At 38.2% G+C, this 26,062-nt stretch overlaps 1 protein-coding gene across 3 annotated transcripts in view; it reads left to right on the top strand.

The window, feature by feature from the left end:
* Positions 1–26,062, top strand: part of KATNIP (katanin interacting protein) — a 55,624-nt gene that overhangs the window by 10,609 nt on the left and 18,953 nt on the right. For all 3 annotated transcript variants that reach the window (XM_065030727.1, XM_065030729.1, XM_065030728.1), the window contains exons 6-17: positions 222–483; positions 1,865–2,014; positions 4,037–4,200; positions 6,273–6,385; positions 6,815–6,929; positions 7,345–7,551; positions 9,112–9,252; positions 13,458–14,343; positions 18,836–19,570; positions 20,137–20,345; positions 23,294–23,369; positions 25,076–25,253. In XM_065030727.1, the coding sequence (XP_064886799.1) occupies positions 222–483; positions 1,865–2,014; positions 4,037–4,200; positions 6,273–6,385; positions 6,815–6,929; positions 7,345–7,551; positions 9,112–9,252; positions 13,458–14,343; positions 18,836–19,570; positions 20,137–20,345; positions 23,294–23,369; positions 25,076–25,253 (3,236 nt within the window). The remainder of the gene's footprint in view (positions 1–221; positions 484–1,864; positions 2,015–4,036; positions 4,201–6,272; positions 6,386–6,814; positions 6,930–7,344; positions 7,552–9,111; positions 9,253–13,457; positions 14,344–18,835; positions 19,571–20,136; positions 20,346–23,293; positions 23,370–25,075; positions 25,254–26,062) is intronic.

Here is a 26,062-nt window from a genome sequence, read left to right on the forward strand (position 1 = left end):
GCAAGGATTCTGATGAGAAGGAGTGAAGGAGTTGCAGGATGATTTTCTATACAAGTCATCAGAGGAGTGAAGACAGCATAGGATTGTGAATATTTTTAGCTGCATCATGGCTCTGAGTTCAGGAGAAGATTTTTCTTTCTCCTAGGGAAGAGGCAGCCACATTGGTTTATTTTAAAATACATGTTTGAGCTTTTCTGGCTAATCTGTTTGAATTGTACCAGAAACCGAGAAGCAGCTTACAACTCAGTAAAGAAGAGAAAAGGATGGAAAGAGACTCTCTTGGTGATGATGATGACTCTGTTGAAGAGGATGTGCTTTCAGAACCATCTCCCACTGAGGAAACAATTGCAAGCTTTGGAGACCTTCAGCTGCATTGCAGTGGATCACAGCAGAAAGAAGCTTCTGAACGTCAGGACACTGGGAGATGCTCTGGCCTTGATTCTGGTGGCCTTACCATGTTGGAGTTCAACAAGGATCAAAGTAGTAAGTCAGTTAATTATACACTAGTAAAGTACCATAATAATAGTTCTTTGAGAGCATTACTTTTAAGGGAATCACTGCTGGTTAATCATTAATGATTATTCCATGGTCTCACGAATTGTTTTAATCTCCTGATTTGGGAGACTTGCATCCTCTTACTACTGTGTTAAGAATTTTTTTGCAAAGACAAAGATATAGCCTGGGTTAACCCAGTTGCATCACAGAGCCTTGATACTTGAACTAAGATTGTCTCAGGCTGTCTGCGAGACTTTTCAAGTGATAATTATTTTTTTTAAATATATTTTTGGACTGTTTCTTTCAGTAATCCAGGCAGCCAAATCTTCTCAGTCTCAGCTTCCTCTTTTTCACATCCTGGATGCTGGATACCTGCTGTCACAGCACGTGCTGTTCATCCCCGATGAAAGGTGTATCAACTGAAGAAAGCTGATCTATCTGGCTATGGGCTGCTTCTTTTTGTCAGGTCTTCTCCTTTGGAGATCTCCATGTCCAAACCCAAAACCAGTCACTAGGTCTTATTAACTTGTTAAAGGTAGAGGATTCAGGCAGAAACAAGACCTGGACCTACCTTCAGTATTTCTCAAAATTCCCTCCCCACTCATTTCAGGTACATTCATTTGGTTTCTTGGTAGTTGGGGTTGTGGTTTTTTTGCTTTTCTTTGCCTTATCCACAGTTAATTGCTTAACTGAAGAGGAACAATCTTTGAACAAATTGAGTAAAGGAGTGTTCCTCGCATTATCACAGAGGTGACTGGAGTGCGAATGGGGAGAGGTGGTAGAAGAAGAGATGGGAACACGGGCTGGAGCAGCACTGAGAACAAGATTGTTGGGAGAGAACATGATTATGTTTTTCCATGGAGAAGTTTCAAAGGTGTGAGGCAAACAATGGAGGCATTAATAATTCTCAAATAAAAAACTGAAGAAGTATGAAGAAGTACTCATATGAACTACAGTAGGCAGCCCTCACTCCCTTTGAAACTTCTAAATAAGACAATATTTCTTCTGTATTTTAAGAATTTATTTTGGTATAACTATGTTATTAAGTGACTGGGGACTTCTTTTTTATTTTTGCTTTTCTTGACAGTAATGCAGGTAAATATCTAGTACAGATGAGATATATTTGTACCTTATAATGATATATTTTATTTTGTTTCACTAAGTATGTGCAAGCCATGCATCAACAGAACATTTCCATCAATAGAACAGTATTAACGAAAGGGATGGAGGATGTAGCTTATCACTTGAACTATGCCAGCATAATTAAAGTGGCAAAATTTTAGGAGTTCAGATCCACTAAGTTTTCCCTAGCTGGCTTCTCCTAAAGATCCTTGAAGTTGATTATTTCTGTTCACTTATTATCTTGCAGAAGTGAAGCCGCTACGAGTTCTCTCGGCAAAAAGAAAAGATAATGCTGAAATGTACATTCCCGTCAGACCAGTCGCAGTAAAAAATAAAATCACTCGGCCGCTCTCCGCTGAGTTCCTGCAGCAGGAAAGACATGGAAGAACTTGTTCTAGTAAGAAATAAGAATATGTAATGTCAATAAGGAGAGTTTTCATGCTTTTTTTTCCCTCTGGCTCAGATGTAATTTCAGCACACATCTGTCAATATGTGATTTTTCTTAGCTGTTGTCCTTTTTTTGTAGTGTGGGGTGTTTGTTTGTTTTGTTTTGATTTTTTTTGTGTGTGTGTTGGTTGGTTGGCTTTTCGTTGGTTGGGTTGTCATTTTGTTTTTACCACCTCAAGTGTTTTGACTTAACTAAAATTGTGTCTTCTGCTACATCTTTACTACCTCCCTTCTCTTTTTGCATTCACAGCATCAGACATTTTCCTCTCCCTTTCAGTCCTTGTGCTTGCTCTGTCTTTTGTAATTTCCTCATGGTGATCTGTTCCCTGTCATATTAACAGAAATTTGTCTTCTCAAAATCAGCTATTGATGCTTTGGTGTAAGATTTTAACATAATGCATTTACAGCAAAAGAGGCAGAGTTTCCCACGCCACATCCAAACTGTTGCTGTTTGGGACTGTGCTTGAATTACACCTTGAACACTGCAGGTCAGTCCCCTGTGCTGGGTAGATGTGCTTGTATCTCATACCATACTGGAAAATGTTCTTCCTGGACTGGAGAACACCATTTCAAAACACAGCCCCAAATCTAGGGGCTAAAATTGTGACTGCATTTGTTATTTCAGCACAGTCCTTACCTGAACAACTCTGATGAACTTAAGTTTTGAAAAGTCTGAGATAAAGTTTTCAGATTTGCCGTACTCTGCGGTTAAGACACTTTTCAAAAAAGCAAAATCCAGATGTGTCCCAAGAAAGCAATAAAGCTCACAGTTTTGAGAAGTCAAAATGTTAGTTTCTTAATTGGCAGAAAACCAGAGTGAGGAAAATAAGCTAATTGTTTTTGGCTTCAAATAACTCCTCTTTGTAGCTTCTGAGACCCTCACCCACCATCTGTCTGAGCAGATGCTTGCTTTGACCGTTTTCCAAAGATATGTGTAGCATTTACTCAGGTTATAATTGTGCTTATTAGAAGTGCTTCTATCCAACTATCACTTTAAATCCTTAAATTAATTTCATTTCAGGGGGATGGTATAGTACAGAAAAATTAAAAAAAAAGGCTTTATGCTGTCCCTGTTGCAGAGATGACTAATACTTGCTGAAAGTTTTTAGGAGTGTAGATGGCATAGGGCTCAAAGAGTGTGAGTGCCGCGAATCTCAGTTCAGTTTTAACTTCCTGTCTTTTCAAGGTAGATTTCATGTTACTGGCAAATGCCATTTTACTCTGCAGCTCACCAAACCTCACTGCAGCATTATGAACACGCTTGCGCATCAGTCAGTTCTTCAGTATTTTCACTTGATTTTTAGTGTCTGTACCACTTTGGTTTCTTTTCTTCCTTTGACTTTCAAAGTCCTTGAATATGACCACTGGGCTTCTCTTTTAGTCCAATCTCAGATCCTCTATGGTTAAATTTGATTTCCTTTCTTTTAAACCTGTTTATAGGCTTTGACGTTTCTGTTTCTCCGTGATGTTTGGGAAGACTGGGATGCGTATGAGCATTTTGATGACTACTTAAGTGATAAGGTCATTTATTTTGCCTTGAAAATAGCAACTCCTGACTCCCCTTGTTTTGCTAGAAGTCTCTGGGGATTCCTCCAAAATAGCTGAACACTCCAGTTACATTGAAAAATGCTGTGCTGCTATTATATATACTTCCTTTTCAATTAACTGTTACAAGGCATTTTCATTAAATACCTGAACAAAGCAAGTACAAAAAGCTTTAAAAAATATATTTCTCATTTGTCAGTTTTCCTCCTCTTATCCTACTGTTTCAACTGTTGCCTAAAGTAGATGTGACCTGGCATCTTAATATAAAAACAAATTGGTGCAATTCAGCCTTCCTTGGGCTGATTACAGACTGCTAGCAAAGCCCTGTGTCAGTGACTGAATCGAATGTTTCAAAAATATGTTGTTGTAATGTTCCATACCTGTATGCCGGGAAACATGAATATTCCTTCTTTTTTCGGTGGGGCAGGACCATCAAGTCGACCAGAAAGGCCGCTTTCAGCAACTCGAAAGAATGAGTGTGAGAAGGATCCTGATCTCTCAGTTTCAGCTGTGGTTAAAGCAATGCAAATTGAAAATGAAGCCTTGCAGAGAGATCTACAAATGCAGACAGTTTCCACAAGCCCTCAAAAGGTATGGCAACATACAGAAAAGGGCTGTTTGATGAGTAGCAAACCCCCCATGAATTGCAATTTCTTATACACTGAGATTGTGTATGAATGGATGGTGATGCCTCTTAAGTGTAATTGAATTTGTAGCATTCTTCCATAGGGTGGTTTTCTTTAATCCGTTTCCTCAGGACAGCATCCCAGAGCTCTCTCTTGATTTCAGGTATCGCTGAGTAACTGATAGACCAGATGCGTGGTATGTCTATACAGGCAAATGCACAGCTACAGGCTTGTTTGAGCCATTTTCATTCTGGAAGCTTCTTAAACAATATCATGTGTGATTTCCATAGCAGTAAATCCTGCCTTCCTACTGAAGTCACTAACATGGGCACTGTTCCCTGTTGATACATGCTCTGCTTTCTGAGCAGAGCTCTCGCGTACACTGCTGGCTCTTGCGGAGGAGGAGCTAGTATGGCTTTTCTGCACCAATGCGTGTACATCTCTTACCACCAACAACTATGTTTAAAAGCAATTTAAAAACTCATAAACAAGGAAATCAACAGAAATCTATTCCCTTCCGATTCAGGTCAGATTCCTGGTTAAGTTAAAGAATAAGGAAGTTTGTGTTGACCATCCTAGCTAAACTTTGAGCATAACCTATACTTCAGCTCTCCTAACAGGAAGAAAGTACATAAAGAAATTTGTGCATAAACTAGAATTTACAAAGCTATCTATTATAGACAGTGTTCATGGATTCAAAGTGCGGTTCTGGTTTGGTGTTCCGGACACTCATTTTTGTAGGAAGGGAGATATGTTACTCATTTGAATTCTGAGAGTTTCCAGGACAGCTGACTTCTTTAACCTAAGCTGATGCTCCCTGAAGTTATGAGTTGATGCCATGATGAATATGTATCCACTGTCATTGCTGAGCCAACATTAGGTTTCTGTGAAGTTTTGGTTACAAGCGAAGTCTAAAATGTTCTTTTACAGTAGGTAAGTACTTTAGATATGATTTCACCATCTGGGTCAACTTTTCAATCTTATTCTTCTTGGTTTTGAGATACTTATAACTTTGTGATTGAGAGAACAAGTCGCATTGAATATTCTCACATCTTCCTGCTAACATGGCAACTAATTGTAGTATTGTAGTGCTTAAATGAAATACCATGAAATGATACTTAAAATAGATATAATTTTACCCTGACAATTGAAATAGAGTTTAAAAAACCCAGTGTTAATTTTTAGTCTTAAAACTGACCTAAATTATATTCCAGAAGTAATTTAATTTTGCTTATACAATTAAGGGAATCCGGAACTTGGTCTTTGCTATTTAAATGCACAATAATGCAGAATTTTTAATACTAAAAAAGTAATTAACTTCTAAGCACTTTAAAGTTCTCTTACTCTTCAAAAATTAGAGAAATGGAAGTGACCTAAGAACAGAAGGGCTGCCATTCCTAATCTGACTAGTAGTTCACCATGCTGAATATTCTGTATCTGACAGAACCTACCAAGAAATTTCTAGGGAAAAAGAAAATGAAGGGAGCAGGGTGTACCTGCAACGTGGGGTACAGGCAGACAAAGAGCCTGTAGCATTGTAAGAACTGTAGGACTTCTCCTCTGTTTTCTCTTAGGTAGTCACTACTGACAGCTGTATGTTTAAAAAAATAAATCCAGATTTTATTCTAATAAAACTGAGCATTTTTGGGTGTAACATTCTTTATGATGTTTTCTTCTGGAGAAGGAGAAAGTCTAGACAGACCTCTGCCATAGCTCTGGCAAACTCCAAGTCCTACCAAATGTATACAATGACATTTCAGACATACATATATATGTATTTTTAATAGTCATCAGAGAATGCTTTTATATTACTTTTCTTCCGTGCAGAAGATTAAGCTCTAAGCTCAGCTCTTGCACTGCAAATTGAGACCAATTCTGTTAAATGTGCTTTAACTCAGTACAGAGTTACAGATTAGCTAAGGTTAGCTGAGACCAGAGCTGGGCCCAAACTCTTGTTGATTCCAGAGATGCAGACCGATATGTGTTGGTATGTAGAGAACAATGTGAGTGACACATGTTCATATTTTTCTTATTTAGAAAAAATTTTCTGTTTCATCTGTTGTTTCCGCAATGGTTGAACCTCCAGAAAAAAGCCAGACAAGGACTGCAGTCACAAAAGTTGTTGAGAGAATTTGTGCTTTTGGAAGCAGGTATATATATATATTTCCTTTTTTCGAGAGATATTTTTCACTATGTCTGATAATTTTTAGATACGCAAGACATCATGCAAGTAGTAGCAAATCAGGGAGAAAGTTCCAGCCTTGGGCCAGTCTCTGTGAATCAGGGATCTGCCAACATCTCCCTCTGTCTCTGTATTACTATGAATTATTATACTTTCTTAGGCCGCCTCAGAACCAGCAGAGAACTGGAGCCTGTTTTTTTAACCAAACTCTCTGTATCTAAGGGGGAGGATGCTGCAACAGTTACCCACTGCTGCAGTGGTGTTGGGGTACATGGGATTCTTCTGTGGGCTGTGTGGGTTCATCCTATCATCGCTGCACCTTCACACCAACAAAACTATTTCTTAAAAGCACAAGAGTTATAAGGAAGTAACACATAAAAGTGTATGTATGTTTCAGACAACAGAAGAAACTTCTGAATGTCCTTCAGGAGCCTGACAGCCATTTTGCTTGTGATAACGACATAGTCCTGTTTGATGACAAATCTGAAGCAGATTCCGTGTTGAGAGAGAAGGTTTGTGTGTTTGTGCACCATAACTGATGATACATTGGATGATCTATGTTCCACCAATGCTGCTCCACATCAACTAATAAACCATATGGCAGGGTAAGAGGAGAGAATTTATCACTGTTCTTTGTTCATCAGAATGACAAAGGAATCAAAGAAAGAACAGAGAGCTGGTTTGTCCTTAGGCTTTGGAGTGGACTGGAATCTAAGAAGGTGATAAGTTCTCTTACCCTGCTGTAGATTTATTAGTTGATGTGGGGCAGAATTGGCAGAACCCAGAATGATGGAATATTGTACAGATAGCCTTGAGTTGGTAAGCTTTTTGCTTCTAACTCATCAGTATTGTAGTCATAACAGTCTTATTTTGTTCCACGTTATTGTTTTGTCACTTTTCTTTATCCCATATTTCATTTTGGTCCAGATGACAACCAATATGGAAGTACGTGATGCCATTTATGTGACTATGGAACTGCTTTCTAACTGGGGAAATCCAGTACACGTGGGCCTGAGCGAGGTGGAGTTCTTTGATTTATGCAATGAAAAGATATTTGTGTCTCCTCATGATGTGGACATTCGAAATGCTGACAACCCAGGAGATTTGTGCTGCTTGGTCAACAAGAACTTAAATGTAAGAGCTTGGTCCTGGATGTGAAAATTTCTCATGATAATATTTCTTTAGTATTCCATCACTGGGTTTTTGTTTAGAAACATGATTGCATTTTGAACCTGATTTGCATAGCAATTATCTGATAATTCCAAAAATGCAAATATTATTTACTAGTAACAAATCCAGCTTTTCTGTCCAAAATGTTGGTATTCAGTTATAATTTCGTTTTAGGGCAAAATTTGATTAATTTGCCTGACAATTAACTGAGCAACTGGAAGGAAGCAGCTTTAGCTTGGCCTACTTTCATATTAACTCTGTGGTATTGTCTGTATTGTCTTGGATGAAAAAACACATTCAATTTTTAAAGCATTGTAATACAATCATAGTATCTGTAGAACAAGAACACAGAGCTTTAAGGACAGGAAATTTCACATTTTTGTAGTATGTCTGCTCATAAACATAAGTAAGCTTTGTGATCTGAAGGTGTGGGCGCTTCACTGCTAACTTCTTCCAGATGTTTAATATAAATTTAATTACACTTAAGAAGGAAGCATGCTTATTTTCTCTTGTCCTCTTGTTATCCTTTAACCTGGGCTTAAGTTGCCTCCTCCCTTGTACTCTGTGATATGCTGGGGGGGAAAAAAAGATTGGCAGAACATCTGATCCTCACAATTAAGGAAATAGTGCCTGATGGAATGTAATGCTTAATAAGACATGGATCAGGCGTTTCATTGAAATTGCTTTCCCTAAACCTTTTTGATTCTTATATGCGAATTTAGGTATGTTAAAGCTCAGAATAACAAGGATATCTCAGTTTTAGGGTAACACTCAACATCAAGTATATTAATATTGAACATTTTGATTCTGAAACTCTTTACTCCTTGCTTCTTTCTGAGCTGCCACACATCTTTTTCTTCAACTTCTGAACATGTACAGATATAAGTTCTGGATAATGTCCAGAATTAGGCATTTTTTGGTACTTTGAAATGTCGTTTGTCAGTTGTCTGTAAAATTCACACTGGGAGTTTCTTAGAAAATTTCGAGTGTAGAGTCCTATATATCGCTCCAAGGAACAGATCTGTAAGTGAAATCAGTTGTCTGCAAAGTCCGATTAAAATAGAGGCAGTGAAATAAAGTTCTATAAGATTTCCTTCTTTAGAGGTCAAAACAGAAATGTAAGCATTTTAAGATATAAAATGATTATACAGTGTCCATTGCACTCAGTGATCCCCTCTAGTGCCTGCAAAGCTGATTAATTTGGTTAAAATAAACTGGGCTTGCTCTGCCCCTGCAGTTGCAAAGCATGGCAGGCTGCCTGCGCTTGTGAGCGTGCAGATGTCGTACTGGGACAGCGAGCCGCTGACCTTTATCTAATTGTGAGGTTGTTGTGAGCTGTCTTACGGCAGGAGAGTCGGATTTACTCTTTGGAAATGAGGTTAAGGTTTTGCTCTTAACATAGCAGATTTTACTAGATTGTTACTTTTCTAATCAATGTCTATTTTTCTGTGGGGTGGTGAGTTATTTAAAATATCCTGCTTTAGGAAAGAGTATTAGTGACAGTCTACTTGTATGTGTTTTTAGACCACGAAGGAAAGCTTCCTTTGGACGTGCCCTTTCCATCCGCCCGTCCAACTTTACTTTGTTATCCGCAATCCCACCCGGTCACATGACTTTGGTATATCCAAGATCAAGATTTGGAATTACAACACAACAACTCGCGGTGTAAGTAGCCTTTTCTCAACTCCTCTGTATGTACGCTCTACCTTGCCTAGGGATATTCAGCTTGATCTTCTTTCCAAAAGTATGAAATGGAAGTAGATACCAATTTGTCTTATAACATAGAGAGCTAGGAGGGATCCGTGTCTACTGTGGATTTTCTTTTGTCTTAATTGTAAGTGGTAGCAATGTAAGTGTTAACGTTTTCATAGGCACAATTACCATTTTCTTGTAAAGCTATTAAAGATCTCTAAAGATCCAATAAAAAGCTTGTGTGTTCTGTCAGTTAAACCTTTACTGTGCTGAGAAATAAAGTTACAAAGGTAAATGCATTTTAATATTCAGGACTTTCAGTTGTTTTACCACAATATAAAAAAAAATATGTGTTTAAATATGTGTTTTCTCGTGTATTTAAGTATAAATAGACTGACTGCTTGATTTTGGTTTTGTCACTTTAATTAAAACGTATACTCTGTGTTCGTAACAAAACAAGTCATCTAGTGTTACAAGAGAGACATCTCATGGCAGATGGTCTCTTGTTTGTGTGTTTGAATGTCACCATGGAAATTATTCTTGTTTGTACACCGCAATGTTAAGAAAAAAATCCCAGGTACAGGATCAAAGAGGATTTGCTGTCCTGGATTATAAATAAGAGGCTTTCTCCCTCTGGTTTTGCTGTCATCCATGTTCTTATATAAGCACATATGGTAATTTATGTACATGGAAATGGCCATGGAAGGGACAGCTTAAACAAATTTACTGTAACATGATTTATATCTATTTTCTGGAATTTTAATAGCTTCTGCTATTAAAATGTGGGCTACAGAATGTTCCATCATCATTAGAGAGTGCAAAAGGGACTGCTGTTTTTGGAGCTAACAGTATGATTTGTTACTGAAGCTATTGAATATAATGCAGGAAATACACAGAAGTGAGAGTTGCCCAAGTGCTTTTTCAAGCAACAGGCAAAAAATTAATTCAGGCCAGTACTTTTGTATGTTCAAGTTTTAGAACTTGAGTCTGGAGGTAGTAAAAATATGTCTGAAGGAAGCTGTAAAAGTCAGATTACATCATTGCCACAGATTCCTTGATTCATTGTATTACAAGGAAGGTCTCAGGGAATGCTTCATCTTGCATTTATTTACTTCAGATGAGGTTTGTGGAAAAGGACATCATTTTTAGTCTGCAAAGAGAGATCAAGTGTAAGTAAAGGCAGCCAGCTCTTTTCAAGTTTGTCTGAAATATTCAGACTTTTAGTAAACGCTTTCTACAACCTTGACATTGCATCGTTACTTGATGCCATTAAAATGCTTTTTGTAAGATCCAATATAATGTCTGTTGTGTGTCTTCACAAATCTGTGAATGGAATTAGTACTTGAAAGCACGAAGGTCTTAGTTGCCCTCCAGTTGGATCATTTTCTCCTGCAAGCGATTGCCCATATGCGTGTTGCTCCTGTGAGTATGTTAATGCCTGTTCTCTTGAGCTGGAGATATTTTCAGCACTGGGGTGCATTGTCTGTAAGGATGCAGCAACTTTGCTCCAGCAGAGTTAGGTATATAAAATAACTTTTTTCTTCTAGTTCGCTTTTTCTATTGCTCTTTCTTTTTCACTCTTCAGTGAGAAGTCAGGCAGCGGCAAATTCAAGTCCTCTGTCCAAGTATAATTTGCAGAAAAGTGCTTCTGGTTTTAAGCTTTATCCTTCATGCACAAATATCAGTGAAATGGCCAGAAATACCGTTCCTGCTGCTTCCTTGGGAAGCACTATCCCAGCAGGCACCCTGTGGGGCTGAAGGTACAAGCTGGGAAGGAACATCAAGAGAAACCTTAGAACTGTTTTCCGCAAATCTTTAATTTTTTTTCTCTCTGATGTTGATCATACCTACTTGCTTGTTTTGAGACATTGTGCCATTTTACTTACTCATCTGTGAGGAAAAAAATAACGGCCTTGGATGAAGTATTGAGTGATTGTTTACAGGGTGGCTTCTTGATGGTGTTACTCATGAAGAAGTGATTTCTCCAGGCTCCTTGTGCTCAAGGGGAGTTGAGCAGGGTACTAAGAGAGCCTCACCCTTGTGTCAGTCTTTCCCATCACATCTGATCACTAAGCAACTGGGAGCTCAGAAGGGTGGTGGGAGGGAATGAAGAAGAGCAGTTCTTAGTCTTATGTCTGCATATATTTGTTCTTGGAGTCCCTGGGATTTGTTCATATTTTTCCTTCCTGAGCCTCAGTCTGCTTAGAGTTCTGATGCAAGAGATTTTCATTAGCTCTTTTACTGTTTTTTCGTGACTAGATGGTTCTTCTGAGCTCTCAGCTGTTCCTAACGCCTGCCCCAGTTCAATTTGTCTCTATGGTGCTAGAAATGTCTGTAGCTTTGGCTGGTTCATCTTGATAAAGTTTGGACACCTCTTTTTCTTCCTGCAATACCTATCCCAGACACTCCAAAGCATCAGAGAATGGGACGTCATTTCCCACTGACTGTCCCTCTTTCAGGGAAAATAAGCTCCCCCATCTCATTTTGTAATATTTGCTCTGTCTACCTGTCCTCCTCCAGTACTGGTGGGTGAAGTGAGATTCATTTCAAAACATGTTGTTCATAAGAGGTTGCTGATTTTTAGATAAAAACATGAAATTGGCAAATACTTTTCAAAATATACATGTGTGCATTTCTGTGGTTCCATGCTGTTTATATCTGTTCCTAGGTAAAAAATCTTGCTCTTTCCCGTCATGATTTCAGGCAAAGCCATGTAGTTAGTTTTTAGTATATATGATTATTTCAATGTTTTGATCCTCAATTAGATTACTCTAGCAGTCTCCTTGGTCAAGGGGAAAAAAAATACCATGTTTTATAGGCAAATGCATCAGTACAGACATATAGTACTTTATGATACTCTAGGAATAACACAGGCAGCCATAACATAATGGCCAATTAAACTGGGTTTACAGCTGTTTCTGAGAAGCTGGTGAAGGTTAACCTTTTCTATCAGGAATGTCTCACATTCCTACACCTACTTTCCTCCCTCAGCTGTAGCTTTCTTGGTATCCCTGCATCTTCTGTTTTCTCCTCTGTGTAGGTCTGTATTACGTTTTTTGCCCCATACATGCCACGACTTGGAAAGCAGTAGAATGGAGGTTATATAGACTTGTAAGCTGTAAAGTGCGCGTGCAGGAGTGAAGAAGTGGAGACACTTGTACTTGCAGAAGGAGTAACTGGTTTAGGCTGGGAGCTGAGGAAAATTTAAATGAGTATTCAAAGTGAACTGACATCCAGGAGATGAGCAAGAGGGATGAAACTGAAACTTACTTTCATGAAAAGCTTCTCAGTTTCCACGAAAATAAGAAAAGAACAGAGAGTCTTTAAAGACTCAGCATGATGGACATGTTACCAAAATTTAGAGGGCAGAAAGGAGATGGATTTTGTCTCATCTTCTATATTTTCTTTGAAGATACCAGTATTTTTGTTAAGAGGGAGAAAAGGTTAGATGGAAATGGTAAAGAAAATAGAAAGAATATTAGTTCCAACCCCAATGGAATGAAAAAGTCAGATTTTAGTGGGTGCCACAAAAAAGAACATAAAGTTGTGAGTGGCAGAGTTTTGTCTGAGATAACGGCCTTCTATTTAAAAGACCAGTTAAGCATTGGAATAGGCTATTGAGGCAGATTATTTGAAAATGTTAAAAACAGATTTCTTCACAATGTTATAGGCTATTTTACTTTCTTCAGTGGAAAGAGATGGACCAGATGAAGTTTTTTAATGTCCTTTCCAACTCTATATTTCTATAACTCCTTTTAACTTCAGTGGCTTTGATCTGGGTGTTTGTTTGCTGTGGAACATGTAGTGGAAGTGGTGAATCTTAAAGATGCTGAAGCAAAATGTGCCTCTGGAATTTATAACCTGATCAAATATAATTATACTTAATCTAGGCTTCTTTGCTCAAGCTTTTCTAAAAATTTAAGTCTTGTCAGCCAAAATGGTTCATAGAAGTGTCTAGCAGGGTTTTTAGTCCTTTTAAATAAAGTCTTAAATATTCCACAGTATTTGTCAGTTGTTTGACCTTTTGATTAAAAAGTAGTCAAAAGCATGTTAGTGATATGAGAATGGAATCGTTTTAATCTGTTTGTTGATTAAGTGTTCAAATATCAGAGTTCCAGAACAAGGATATCTAATGCTTGAACAGCTTAATTGAGATCTTCATACCTTTATTTTTGTAGGACCTTGATGTTGGAGCAAGGAAGGTGAAGTTGTATGTTGATGAGAACCTCGTATTTGATGGTGAATTAGAGAAAGCCTCTGGAGTTTTCCTCACTGACCATAGCACTACAATTGACCTTACAGCTCACAAGCAAGACATCTCTGTATATTCTTCAAATGAAAGGAAAGAAGTAAACGCACCTGCAGTCACAGAGAAGAAAGCAGACTCAGACTTAAAATGCTTGGAGTCAAACAGTACTTCACTAAACTGGAAATCTCTGCCAGAAGAAAATCTTCTTGAGCATAAGATGAACTCAATCAGCTTTACGAAGAAAAGTTTGTTTGAGTTAGAGGATGGTAGAAAAGCGTTACCATCTCCAGTTCGTATGAAAGATGCTAAAGAGAATGCAGCAGTACAAGCAGTTATGGAGCATGTCCAATCTGATGATGAACTTACTTTGAGCGAACAAATGGAAAAGCTAACAGGAAGAAAGTTGTCTGATTCTGCGGGTGCAATTCCTTCTTGGTTACAGTCATCTTCCCAAGTAACAGAGAATAATCAGGTTACTTCCAGTAAGCAGAAGCCTCCTTGGCTTGCTACAGAACATTGTTTAGGCTTGAAATTTCAAACACAGTCAGATGGAATCATGAAAAACTTTTCAGATCTAACTAATGAGAATGTCAAATGTCAGAGAAATGAGTTGGGAAGATCCAGTAGTAGGAATGCAAAGGAAGATGAGAAATCAGAAATGCCACCCAGAAAGGATGATGGTGTGGGCTTGGACATTTCTAACAAAAATTGCTGCAGTTCACAGTACCCCACAAGTGGAAGGAGAAGTGTCAGAGGTGTAAAAAAGGAGGGATTAAACACTATAAATCTTGGAGAAGATGATTCCTCTCTCAAAGGTACGAGCTCACAATAGAACCTTAGTGCAAGTGCTGACATGTTCTCGATTTTGCAGAAACACAGAATCATTTAGGTTGCAAGGGATGTCCTGAGATTTCTGAGGTGTAAGCAGTGGGATTTTATTTGTACTGTTTGCAGTGTTCATTTTTTCTCATTCATGCTATAGCAATGCTCAGAGTCTCTCTCCTTGTTCTACACCTGTTGTGAAATGCTCTTTCTTTTCTGAAAAATTTACATTCTGAGTTAGTATTTTTTAATTTATTTGGAGAATATCAAAGACTAAATTTCAGTAAATTGTGTTATAATAATTGACAGTGCTGGAGACGGTAAATGTTTGCAAATATCTATGAAAATCTGCAAAAATATAAAGAGTGTGACCTCAAGGTAGTGAGTAGATTTACAGAATTTATTTGTGTAGCAGGCTTGTGTCAATCTCAGTGAGAATGTATGTTGAATGTATTTATTCAGAGTGAATGGAAAACTGCCCTTATTGTCTGTTCTCTGCTCATGACATTACATACCTCTTTCAAACCTCTCCCTCAGACACCTCTGCTCATTTATGAGGAGTTTTCTACTGAATTTAGCTGTTACCTGGTCCATGCTTTTGATCATCCTTTCCATCCTTCTCCAAAGCTTTTTCAGTTCGCCTGGACCCTGTTGGGGGTGGGGGACCCAGATTTGTGTGGTTGTGTTTACTCTGGCAGCAGCCAACAGTGTGTCCCTTGGGAAGAGTTTGAGAATTAGGCAAGTTCTGAAGCACCTGGTCTCTCCCAGCCGCCAGCAACCTATGGCTAAGATATTTTCTGGGCATGGGGTAATGTTTTTGTGCTTAACAAGTCTAAATAACATGAGATATATTTAGTCTCCCCATTTCAGTTTCAAGCCGTGTGTAACTGACCTTTTTTGGGACCCTTCCTGGCCTTTCCTTGGCATTCTGTAATTCTTTAGCATTCAGTAACTTGTCTGAAATGAAGAGAGTCTGGCTGAACGACAACAAGACCCAGAGAGTTGGAAAAAGAGGTTGCAAAAATACAAATAGAATATTTTAGGTGATTTATCATAATTAACCATCGTAACGATTTACATGAAAGCGTACCTTGCTGTATGTTGTATTTGAGTGTTTGCATTAAATTTATGGTCCTAAAGGACAGGAAGGATGCCCAAACACAGGAATGCCAGTTCAAATTTCACAGCAGGTACTGCATGACTTTTTCAGGCAAAGGTGAGGAAAACGGGTCTTTCTAAACAGAATGTCTGAATTTTTTCTTCTCTTCCTCTCTCTGGAGAAAACAACAATTTTGTAAGTATATCAGAAATTATACCTCAAAGAAGAAAAAAGTACGGAAGTAGTTGGAATAAGTGCCATCTCCTCTTCACACACCCACTCACCACAGCCTGTTTGCTGTTTCACACATTTTACAGTGGCTCTGTTAGACTAAAAACTTGTCAACATCATGAAAACTGTAAATAAATCCCCTCTCAATAATTTCTGTTCAGTCATAGAAACGGTAACAGTTTAGGAGCTTGAAATGTGTACTATAAGATGAGGGTTATTATTATTCTAATAACAATGTCCTCTAATTTTGCTCAGAGCAGGTTTTGTTATGTAAAATTCCCAATATGTGTTTGTCCCTGGGAAAACTAGGTGCCATCTACCAGGTTTTGTTCTGTCTGTACTGTACTGTGCAGGGTAAAGCCAGCCTCAAAGTGGAGCTGAGTGAGCATTAACAACAGGGAAACAGTTTTAAGTGTTTCCCTAAGAGTGGTGAATTTTAATTGGCGCGGGGCTCAGGGAGCTGCAGTTTCCCAGTAGTGGTATGTGACAAAGGGGAGTCTGCACTAGCTCGTGTGCAATGTCGCAACACGTCTTTGGTCATTAAATGAAGAATAACAAGAACAAAAGAATTTAGAAATAACATGTACATACATACTTGGCTCGAGTTAATGTTGCTATAAAAACATACAATTTTTCTTCAATCACTGATTTAATGTGCAAAGGAAATGATGGAAGTATGCTGATAAAATTTGCAAATAACATGTAATTTGGGGTATTATGAGGTAAGAAGATTGAAGAACGGCACAGAAAGATGAACTTGAGGACTGGAGTAATAACAATGAAATGCAATTCAATAGTACGGCTTGCAAGGTCATTTGGGGACTAATAACAAAAAATTAAGTTGTAAGCTGAGTAATCATCAATTGCAAATGACCGAGGAAGAGAAGGATCTCGGTTGAGTAGTTGATCACAGATTGCCTATGAAATGCTGGTGTGACGCAGGCGTGATTAGAGCAATGCGCTCTGAGGATGTATCGGCAGAGGCTTTTCTGTTCGTTAGGAGATGTTAATATCTCAGCACAGGCACTCGTGAGACGTCAGTTGGAAAACTGCAGTTCTGATCACCCGTTTTCAGGAAAGCTGATTACAAAGTGGAACAGATACAGAAGAGAGCTTTTAGAATGATTTGGGAAATGAAGTGTGTGATTGCGGCATGGAAATATGGTTGCTATTTATAACTGCAGGGAGTAAAAATGAGATTAACACAACAGAGGGAGAAGAAAGGTGTTTTTTTCAAGCTAATGTTGCCCCAAACCCTAGTTTGCTGAAGTTTTGAGAGGAATTTTATGGTGTGTGTTGCCATCAGAAGCAGGACAAGGGACTTGGTAATTCAAGACGCCTCCTAAGCCCCCAGGGAGATGTGCATTTGAGGTGTCATTATTGCTGGCCTCTGGCATAACATCCATCACAGAGTCATCTCAGGTATGGAAAAGGATGGGGATGCATCTGGAACATCTGCAGTTGGGATACTCTTTATCTACCAGCAGAGTTTATTGTTCACCTGGCTCCAATAAAAATAACAAATTTTAGATTCTAAAAGTAATGCCAAACCCCCTAAGCCTTCAGCCAGTCACCTCTGCTTACGAGCTGTTCTTGGCTGTTCTCTGCTTCTCCTGTTGTCACTCTTTAATGTAACCAATAAACCTGTTAAGCTCTCGTTGAAAATCACTGCTGCTAAACTGCTGTAAAAGGGCTTCAGAGTTGTAATTTCTGTACTGCTTGGAGTATTTAACATAAAAAAAAAATAAAGGAAAAGAAAAAGAGAACAGAAACATCTCCAAAGCAAGGAAAGCTAATGGATATCAGCTACTCTTCTGTACATGCTAATCCTGGATTTTTAAAGCTTTGACATTTCAAAGTGGTAAAAATACATACAGTATCTTCTTAAGGTAAATTATGAGGCTCTGGGAAGTACTATCTGGGATCACCCACCCCATGAGTATCCATGTAACAATTATTTGAGCAAGAAACTGGCTTAGAAATGACTGATGTTCTTTGAAATATGGACCTTTGCTTCCTATCTGTATTTGCCTCATGGGCTAAGAAGGAATGGCCAGGTTGGTCTCCAGCCTTTCATTCTGGAAGAAAACCCCCTTTAGGTAGTTTTCCACGTACTTGAAAATTCTTATTTTTATCTCATTTGTCCCCAGTGTAAATGATTATTGTCCATAGATAGATTAGGAACATTGCCTTTTTCCCAGTGCTTCCAAAAACGAGGTTAGAAGTTAGTCTTGAACAGTCTTTTGGGAAAACATTATTTTGCATTTTACTGCAAATGGCATTTATTCTTGATAACCACTTGTTTTAGTATCTGCTCAAGGACATTGTACACAAGTAAAATCCAGCCCATGGGTCTGTAATTGTTTAGTACTCCACTTGCTTTTCTTCATTTATTTGAAGAAAATACATAAGTGACAGCTTTATTGAAAATCTTTGTTATTAGCTGCTCTTAATTGTTTTGAGATGGAAATGAAGCAGCTCCCCAGTGCAGTCACAAGGAGAACACGCTGTGCCCCTCTCATGCGTTGCCCCCATTGCGTTCCCATTAGACACTTGGCCATTATCTCCCTTCTACATCTCACACTTGCTGAAAAGTGAGAAGACTATTTGGACACTACCTGTGTAGAATGCAACACTCACCTCACCCTCCCTGTATGCTGAACCTACTTCTTTTTTTTTTTCACCTCTTTATATAGCCATGGATGTTTTTAACAGCACTAGCTTTTCTCTGTAATGCTTTAGAAAGTTCACCCCTTCAGCCATTCCCAACTGTATGAAAGATCTTCTGCAGAAATGCCGGCAGATGATTTAAACTGTTGTGACAGCCACACAATAAGTATCACTGGGCAAAATCCCAATTGTCGTAAGTGTTGAGTCAAGAATTCGCAGTCTAAAACTTAGTTGCATTTTTGTATCTTGGCACCTGCCCTGCTCTTCAGTATTTCGAAGTAATTGTTTTCATTATGTCGAAATGGGGAAGGGAAATTGGGACATGTAGCCTTCATAATGCGGAGGCAATATAAAAGAGCTAGCATAACAGAATTTCACAGCAAGGGAACGCAGATATGACCAGCATAATTCCAAAAAGTCTGTGTTGTAGTGGTTTGCACTCAGTCCTGTTTATGCATTAAACGCATATGTAATGTTATTTTCAGATCAAGACTTTTCTCTCACGGACATAGCAACTTCTAGAACAAAGTGGCACAACGAGCAAGAACACACTCTGCAAGAGTCCTGGAACTCCTTGGTGAAGTTTAATTATTCCCATCGTGGCCGAATCTCTAACATGGATTTTCAAGGGGATATCTTTGATGAGTTTCTCCATCAACAGAAAATCAGACGGCCTGGAGAATATCAGCAAATGAGAAAAGAGGGACTGCAAACACTACCAAAAAGGCAAGAAGAAGAAAATGCTGTGGAGGCACCAGATGGAAATGATTTTGAAATTCCTGTTTTACCTTATGGGCAGCACTTAGTGATAGACATTCGAACAACATGGGGAGACAGGCATTATGTTGGTCTTAATGGAATTGAAGTTTTCAGTTCTAAAGGAGAGCCTGTTCAGATTTCAAAAATAACAGCTGACCCACCTGATATCAATATTTTACCAGCTTATGGCAATGATCCCAGAATAATAACCAACCTAATTGACGGGGTAAATCGGACGCAGGATGATATGCATCTCTGGCTAGCACCATTTACCCCTGGAAAACCCCACTTTATCTTTATTGACTTTGTGAATTCCTGTCAAGTAGCTATGATTAGGATTTGGAATTATAATAAATCTCGCATACACTCTTTCAGAGGTGTGAAAGACATTATAATGGTGTTAGATGAACAATGCATCTTTAAAGGAGAAATTGCGAAAGCGTCAGGAACCTTGTCTGGAGGTATGCTATCATTTCTTGTTTTTGTTGTGGAAACAGCAGTACAATACAAACAAATACATTTAGCTCGGTTGGTGTCGCTTTCCACTTCAAAGCAAGCTGGCACTTTGTATTGTATTTAGTTGTTTTCATTTCAAAATGTAACGAAAACCCCACTAATGCATTCTTCAATGATATTGTGAATTTTAGTAGCATGTAGAGCTAATCTATACTCTTAATGGTGTCTTACCAACAATACCATATTTCAATAACATCAGATAATCACTAGACATTTAGAAGTTGCAGATTTTTCTTGTTTTCACAGATAGGGTCTTTTGAAAAAGGTAATGGGGAAGCTTTGTTCCCACTATATTTTATATGCACTTGAAACTGAGTTTGAACTGGATTCTTTAGGTTTTTCTGCGGTGCAGTATAAGTTTGAGTTTGTATCAATAGTCAGTATCAATTTGCCAAATATTCTCTTTAAACACTACTTCAAATTAAATGTAAAGAAGGACCCAACATAGTTTTTATCACACTCTATATTCTTTTATATGGTTTCTCCATTTAATTCTGTATGTTGCCTTCAGCTCCTGAGCACTTTGGGGATACTATATTGTTCACTACTGATGATGATATTCTTGAAGCTATATATTGCTATGATGAGACATACGATGGAGAAATGGAAAATACCAGCTCCTTGAGATACGAAGAAGAGCTCAAGAGACCAACAACTGCTGACAGAGAAGGAGATGAAAGACCTTTTACACAAGCAGGGTTAAGAACAGAGGATCAACAGGTAGGAGCCTCTGTGTTCAGAACTCTCTATGAATATGCCTTTCTGAAAGATAAAATGAAAGTAGGAGATGCTGATTTCCATGATGCAGTGAAGCTCTGCAGATTAATACAACTACCTGTCTATTTTGAAGATTTTTTTCCCACTAGCTCAATAATTTATGCAAATTTTTTAAGTCCAAAAGGCGTTCCAAATTTTAGTTTCCCTGATCAATAAGACTACAAGAAAGGCTATACTGGATTGTATATATATATATTCTTTTCTTTGCTTACTTGGACAGCAGTTAGAGGGGTTTTTTAATTAGGCATTCCTGAAGCTTTATGCTTCTGTCAGTGATTTTTACCATACAGTTATTATTGCAAGGAGTAGTTGTGCTCCCTGTCAATCCAAACCAAAGATTTTTCCATATTTTCCTCAGTGGATGAAACAGTGTTTTACTGCACTGACAACAGAGCTTTTCAAAAGCTCCTCCAGAAGTGTCTTACTTTCTTGTCAAAATTATCCATGGTCATCTGTCTTTCCTGTTAATTTGGTCGTTCTTCAGATGTCAACCAGCAGGTCAGTCCTGTAACTGGTGCACTTGACCCAGCTCTGACTGTGGCCAGTAGTGGGTGCCCTGGGCAGAATGTCAGAATAGAGCGAACATGCAGTGGTGTTTCTCTGAAACACTCGTCCAGCCCTTAGAAATTTGTCTTACAAAGACTTTTTGACTTAACCTTTGCGTTTAATATCCTGCCATGGATTTTTATTGTGTTAAGTCATCCACAAGCTTTTTGAACACATGCGTGCTTCTACAACTTACAATGCTCTTTGGTAAGTTTCCAAGCTTAACTTGCACAGCACAAAGAACCTATTTCTGTCTCCAGGTTCATTTAATGTCCCCTAGTTTTTACCTTGGGAGAGATTAAGCAGTTATTCCCTATTCCCTTCTTCAAGCCACTCAAGAGATTTATGCCCCTCTGTTACATTCTCTTCTGAATCTCTCTTATCCAGAATGGTTAGTCCTGCTTTAGTCGTTCCTCACATGGAAGGTGCTATACAAGTATGGTCAAGCATAGGAGCATGGTGATACTTTCTACTTTTTATTTCTTTTCCAATAATTCCTGCACTACAACGCTATTTTGTTCTAGCTGTAAGGGTCTAAGAACATAGGTAGGACAACGTTCACAAGCAGAAGTAGTTGAAATAATAGAAAATTAGATCATATCTGAAAGAAAAGACACTGGGCACCAGTGGAATGAAGGGATCTGAGTAGGTAAGAAAGGAGGAGGAGGGAGAAAAGAGGTGATGAGGTGGCTTGGCACAGATCATTTATGGCCTGCAAGGGAGGGTGTTATTCTGCATTCTATAGAACCAGTAGCTTTATCACATTCATGGGTTCTGATATTCAGTAGAGTTGCAAACTTCAACTCTCAGGCTGGTCTTTTGAAGTTGTTCTTAGAAAAAGACATCAGATACAGTCACTGTTTTGTGAGAGAGGCATCCCCAGTTGGAGGGTGTTTTCCCACCTCCTGTAGGTTATTGGTGTGTGGTTATTCCTGTGCACAGTTCTTGTTCAGTTTCACCTACTGAATTACCACAAGGACATTTGCTACTACAGGAAGTATGTTACAGTTTGGAAACATATACATACGAGTCCATCGTTATACTGCAGAGATCTAATACAACAGTAGGAAAAAAAGTGTTGACAAGCCTTTTCTTTCTTTTAGGCACAATGTAAGTGCATTTGATGTATCCTGGATGACAGGAAGTTACTTGTAACGATGAATGAAACTATGAAGAATGAGTCTAGACTTCTAATTTCCTGTTTAGCTTTTTGATTACTAATGAGGATTGAGCTAATGTTTTTGTACAACTACTTATAAAAATACCATTCTAATCCGCTGTTATTTTGTTTGGAGGTCAATACTATATGTCTAAAGTTAGGATTTTTTTCCTTATGTGTAGCATTTTTACATGTAACGTATGTAACCATTTTATCCCATTCACTCAATGAAATGGAATTGATCTGCAACGTTTTGTGGCTGTCCTTTGTCTTCCCTACCCTAATTGTACTAGCATGATCAGCAAATTTTGTCATCTGTTTATTCACTTTCTGGATTGCCATATTTAATAGTATGGGCCGTTATTAATTGGTATTGTCAAAGAACAAATGCCAGATTTTGGATAAGTTTACTTCTTTGTTCTGCCTCCTGATTTTCAAGAATAAATTGTAGTGGCATTCTCTGAGGTCTTAACTTCCATCCAGACTTATTGTTTCTGCAACATATTTGCAATCTGTTGCAAATACAGTGTATTATTATTATTCCCATTAGCTAATAGCAGTCTTCAGGTAAATAATAGTGACTTAAAGATTCCAGCCTCTTTGAGAGTAGGTAGCCCACACTAGGGAGTCTCCCATTTAACACTCCTTTATGCGCTAACAAAAAAAGCCCCAAATAGTCTTGACTTTCTAAGGATCCATATGATCTTCTACATTTTGGGGCATGTTTTTCATCATTTGCAGAACAGCCTGGATGGTAAGGCAGAGAGAGGATTGATACCCTGTTTCCCCGAAAATAAGACAGGGTCTTATATTAATTTTTGCTCCAAAATGTATTACTTTTTTACATGTATAGCTGCCTGGAGGCTATTTAAATGGACTTTTTTTTTATTAACTGTACCTAGGGCTTATTTTGGAGTAGGGCTTATATTTTGAGCATCCTGAAAAATCATGCTAGGGCTTAGTTTCAGGGTAGATCTTATTTTTGGGGGAAAAGGGTATACACAAAGCTGGACATTAACAAAAAACCCACTGCCTCCCCCCCAAAAAACAACCAACCAAACCAGCCATAAAAAACCCCAAAGAAACATACAAATAAACCTTCACTTTATAAACAATATGTCTGTAATATATATATATGATTTGCATGTTCTTTGCACCTGTTGGTTTACTTTTTTTTACTTTTTAGGTTCAAGAACAGGTAATTCAGGCAGACCTTCTCTCTGAATATATACTCAAGGAATCAGGAATATTTACTGGAAAATGTAAGTTCTTATATTTACTTCTTCCTTAACCACCCTCCTCCCTAACATGTTATCAAGGAGGATCTAATTTGTCAGAGCAGTATAGGACTTTGTGACAGATGTCAGGTCTGGAGTAAAGAAGAGTAATTGAATCTTTAAGGCAGAAGCTTTGTTTACTATGGCATTTAGAACATTATATTGTAGCAGTTGTCTTTTAATCTCAGAAAAATAACACTAGCCATTTGCCTAGTCCCTGAATGGGATTTGTAATAGCTGCATCCCTTACCCAGTAATTCTCTCCCAATCCTGTGTATTTATGTAGACTGACTGAATTTCTCAAATTGGATTGACAATAGCTAGACTAGAATGTTATATCCATACTTAAAGTAACTGATTTCTTTATCCTGTACAAAACCAACATGCTCTGAGCTTGGAGTTGGATTGAGACCTCCAGATGTCCCTTCCACCCTGCATCAGTCTGAGGATCTATGGAGGCATTGGCGTGGCAATGTGAATACCAAACCGTGTGTGGAGAGCTGCTTCACCCTTTCTTTCCCCTTTGGTTTGAAAATACACTCTGGTCTTGCCTGAAAATTCTTGCGTGCTTGTGCACAAAACGAGTTTAGTCTTAGTAACTGCCTTGGGAATAGCATCTAATATCAGCGTAGCCATAGCTCCAAACTTGTCAGCTAATGGAACTATTTATTTCTTAGTGTCCCTGCAGATACTGAAGAGATCTTACACCCAGGCGAATTTATTTGTATATCAAGACTTAGTCTCATGTAAATAGCTACAGCTATTTATAGGTAATTGGGCTGGATGGCTTAATAGCTTTAATGCTTGTTTGCTTTACAGACCATCATGGCTGCTGGTGCTTCTTCAGGTATTATCCAGCCTGATTATTTCTGGGCTTCTGTAATGTGTGAAGTGAAAGATATTTTTAAATTTAGAGTGATGGATTTTTATGGAACCTGATCAGATTGGAATATTACTTGTTATGTCTGTATATGCTATTTATACTTTTTCAGGAAGGCATGAAACAGGTGGATCTGAAGATACATGTACAATCTTTTGTCTGCCCCATTTTTCTTTCCTATTTATTTTCTAGAGATGCAGTCTAATCGAGACCGCTGCTTTTCACTAATGCTCTCCCATTAAAATACTTCCATGTGTCCAGTTCTGACATGAAGATGGTAACTTAAACACATTAGCAACCAAATTTGATTTTTGGTTTAACTGTGGGTTGGTATTCTCTAACAATTTTTAGATTTACAAGAGGCTGGATTTATATGAGTCTATATAGTCATTTAGCTGGCAAAAGGTGATAGATGGACTTCAGACTAATAGGTCTTCTCTGTGTCAGCATAATTACAAAATCTGTCATGTAACTGCCTAACCGTATCGCTGAATTACTGTCAGTCTACAATCTAAGTAATGAGACACTTGATAACATGCTTGGTCAGTTGTGTCGTTACAAGTGAACAAGATGCTGGGAGCCCACTAACGGGGTCTAACACAGATTTACAGAACATACTGCGCTGTTCCACGGGCGTAGGCATGCAGACCAGGAAGTATACAAATACAGCGTATAAAGTTATTTAATCTAAACAAAATACACATTCTGCTAGTCGCTGGGGCTTACATGTATACTTATATAGGCTCCTTACTTCAAACTAGTAGGTATTAATATGTACATAGATATATTATATGTATATTCTTTTATATAGGCCTGCAACTGAATTTTACCATGACCTGGGGAGACTCTCATTACCTTGGACTGACAGGGCTTGAAGTGATAGGAAAGAATGGTCACGCATTAAAAATAAGTACAGAACAGATTTCTGCTTCACCCCAAGACTTAAACGATCTTCCAGAGTACACAGGAGATTCCAGAACATTGGAAAAGTAAGTAGCAGAAGAGCTGGATTCTGGATTTTTTTCCCCCCTCCTGCCTGTTGTTTCCACCAACTGTTTTGAAGCTCATCAATTTTAGATGCGTTTTATATCAAACTTTATAAAGTGACAGAATTATATAAACTTTTATTATGTTAACACATGTTAATGCAAACATGATTTTCATACCATCACTGCTCATTCTGGGATTTCACAAGCTACCCAGGAACAGCTTGTTGTAAAAACATGAATGAGATGTTTCCAAAAGATGGTGTTTGAGTTAGAAAATGCTAACATGCCTGGTTGGTATCTCTGCCAAGGACTTTCCAGGCAGAAATGTGGGTGTTGTGTAGCATCTGTCTATGCATATGCAGTGATATTTATGCAGGTTTTCTGGATAATTTCAAGGAAAATTTTCAAGTTAGCAAAGGGTGAGGATGCATTAGGGACTTGCACAAATAGGTGCTGTTCTTTTAGAAATTCTGCAGCTTTTTTATGTTTTTGGTTTTTTTTTTTTTGTAATTCTAATGAAGTTTTATACATTGACAAGTATGCTTCCTCACATTAACTTGTGCTTCCTAATTGGCAGCAGTAGAGAGACCATAGGCTATGGGTTTGGAGAGGACTTGGCATTTGTTGTTATTGAAGCTGTACTCTGTTGTTTCCAAGTCGTATTTCAATTTTAAAGGGTATTTTCAGTTGTAATCCTGTCCTCTGGCATGTTTATGGTTTTGCGAATAAGTTTATGAATTAGGACTTCTCTTTTCAAAGACTTTGAGTCTTCCTTAGAATCTTGTATTTATCCACATGTACACTAACTC

This window comes from Columba livia, chromosome 15 (assembly GCF_036013475.1).
Source record: "Columba livia isolate bColLiv1 breed racing homer chromosome 15, bColLiv1.pat.W.v2, whole genome shotgun sequence".
Taxonomy (NCBI): Eukaryota; Metazoa; Chordata; class Aves; order Columbiformes; family Columbidae; genus Columba; species Columba livia.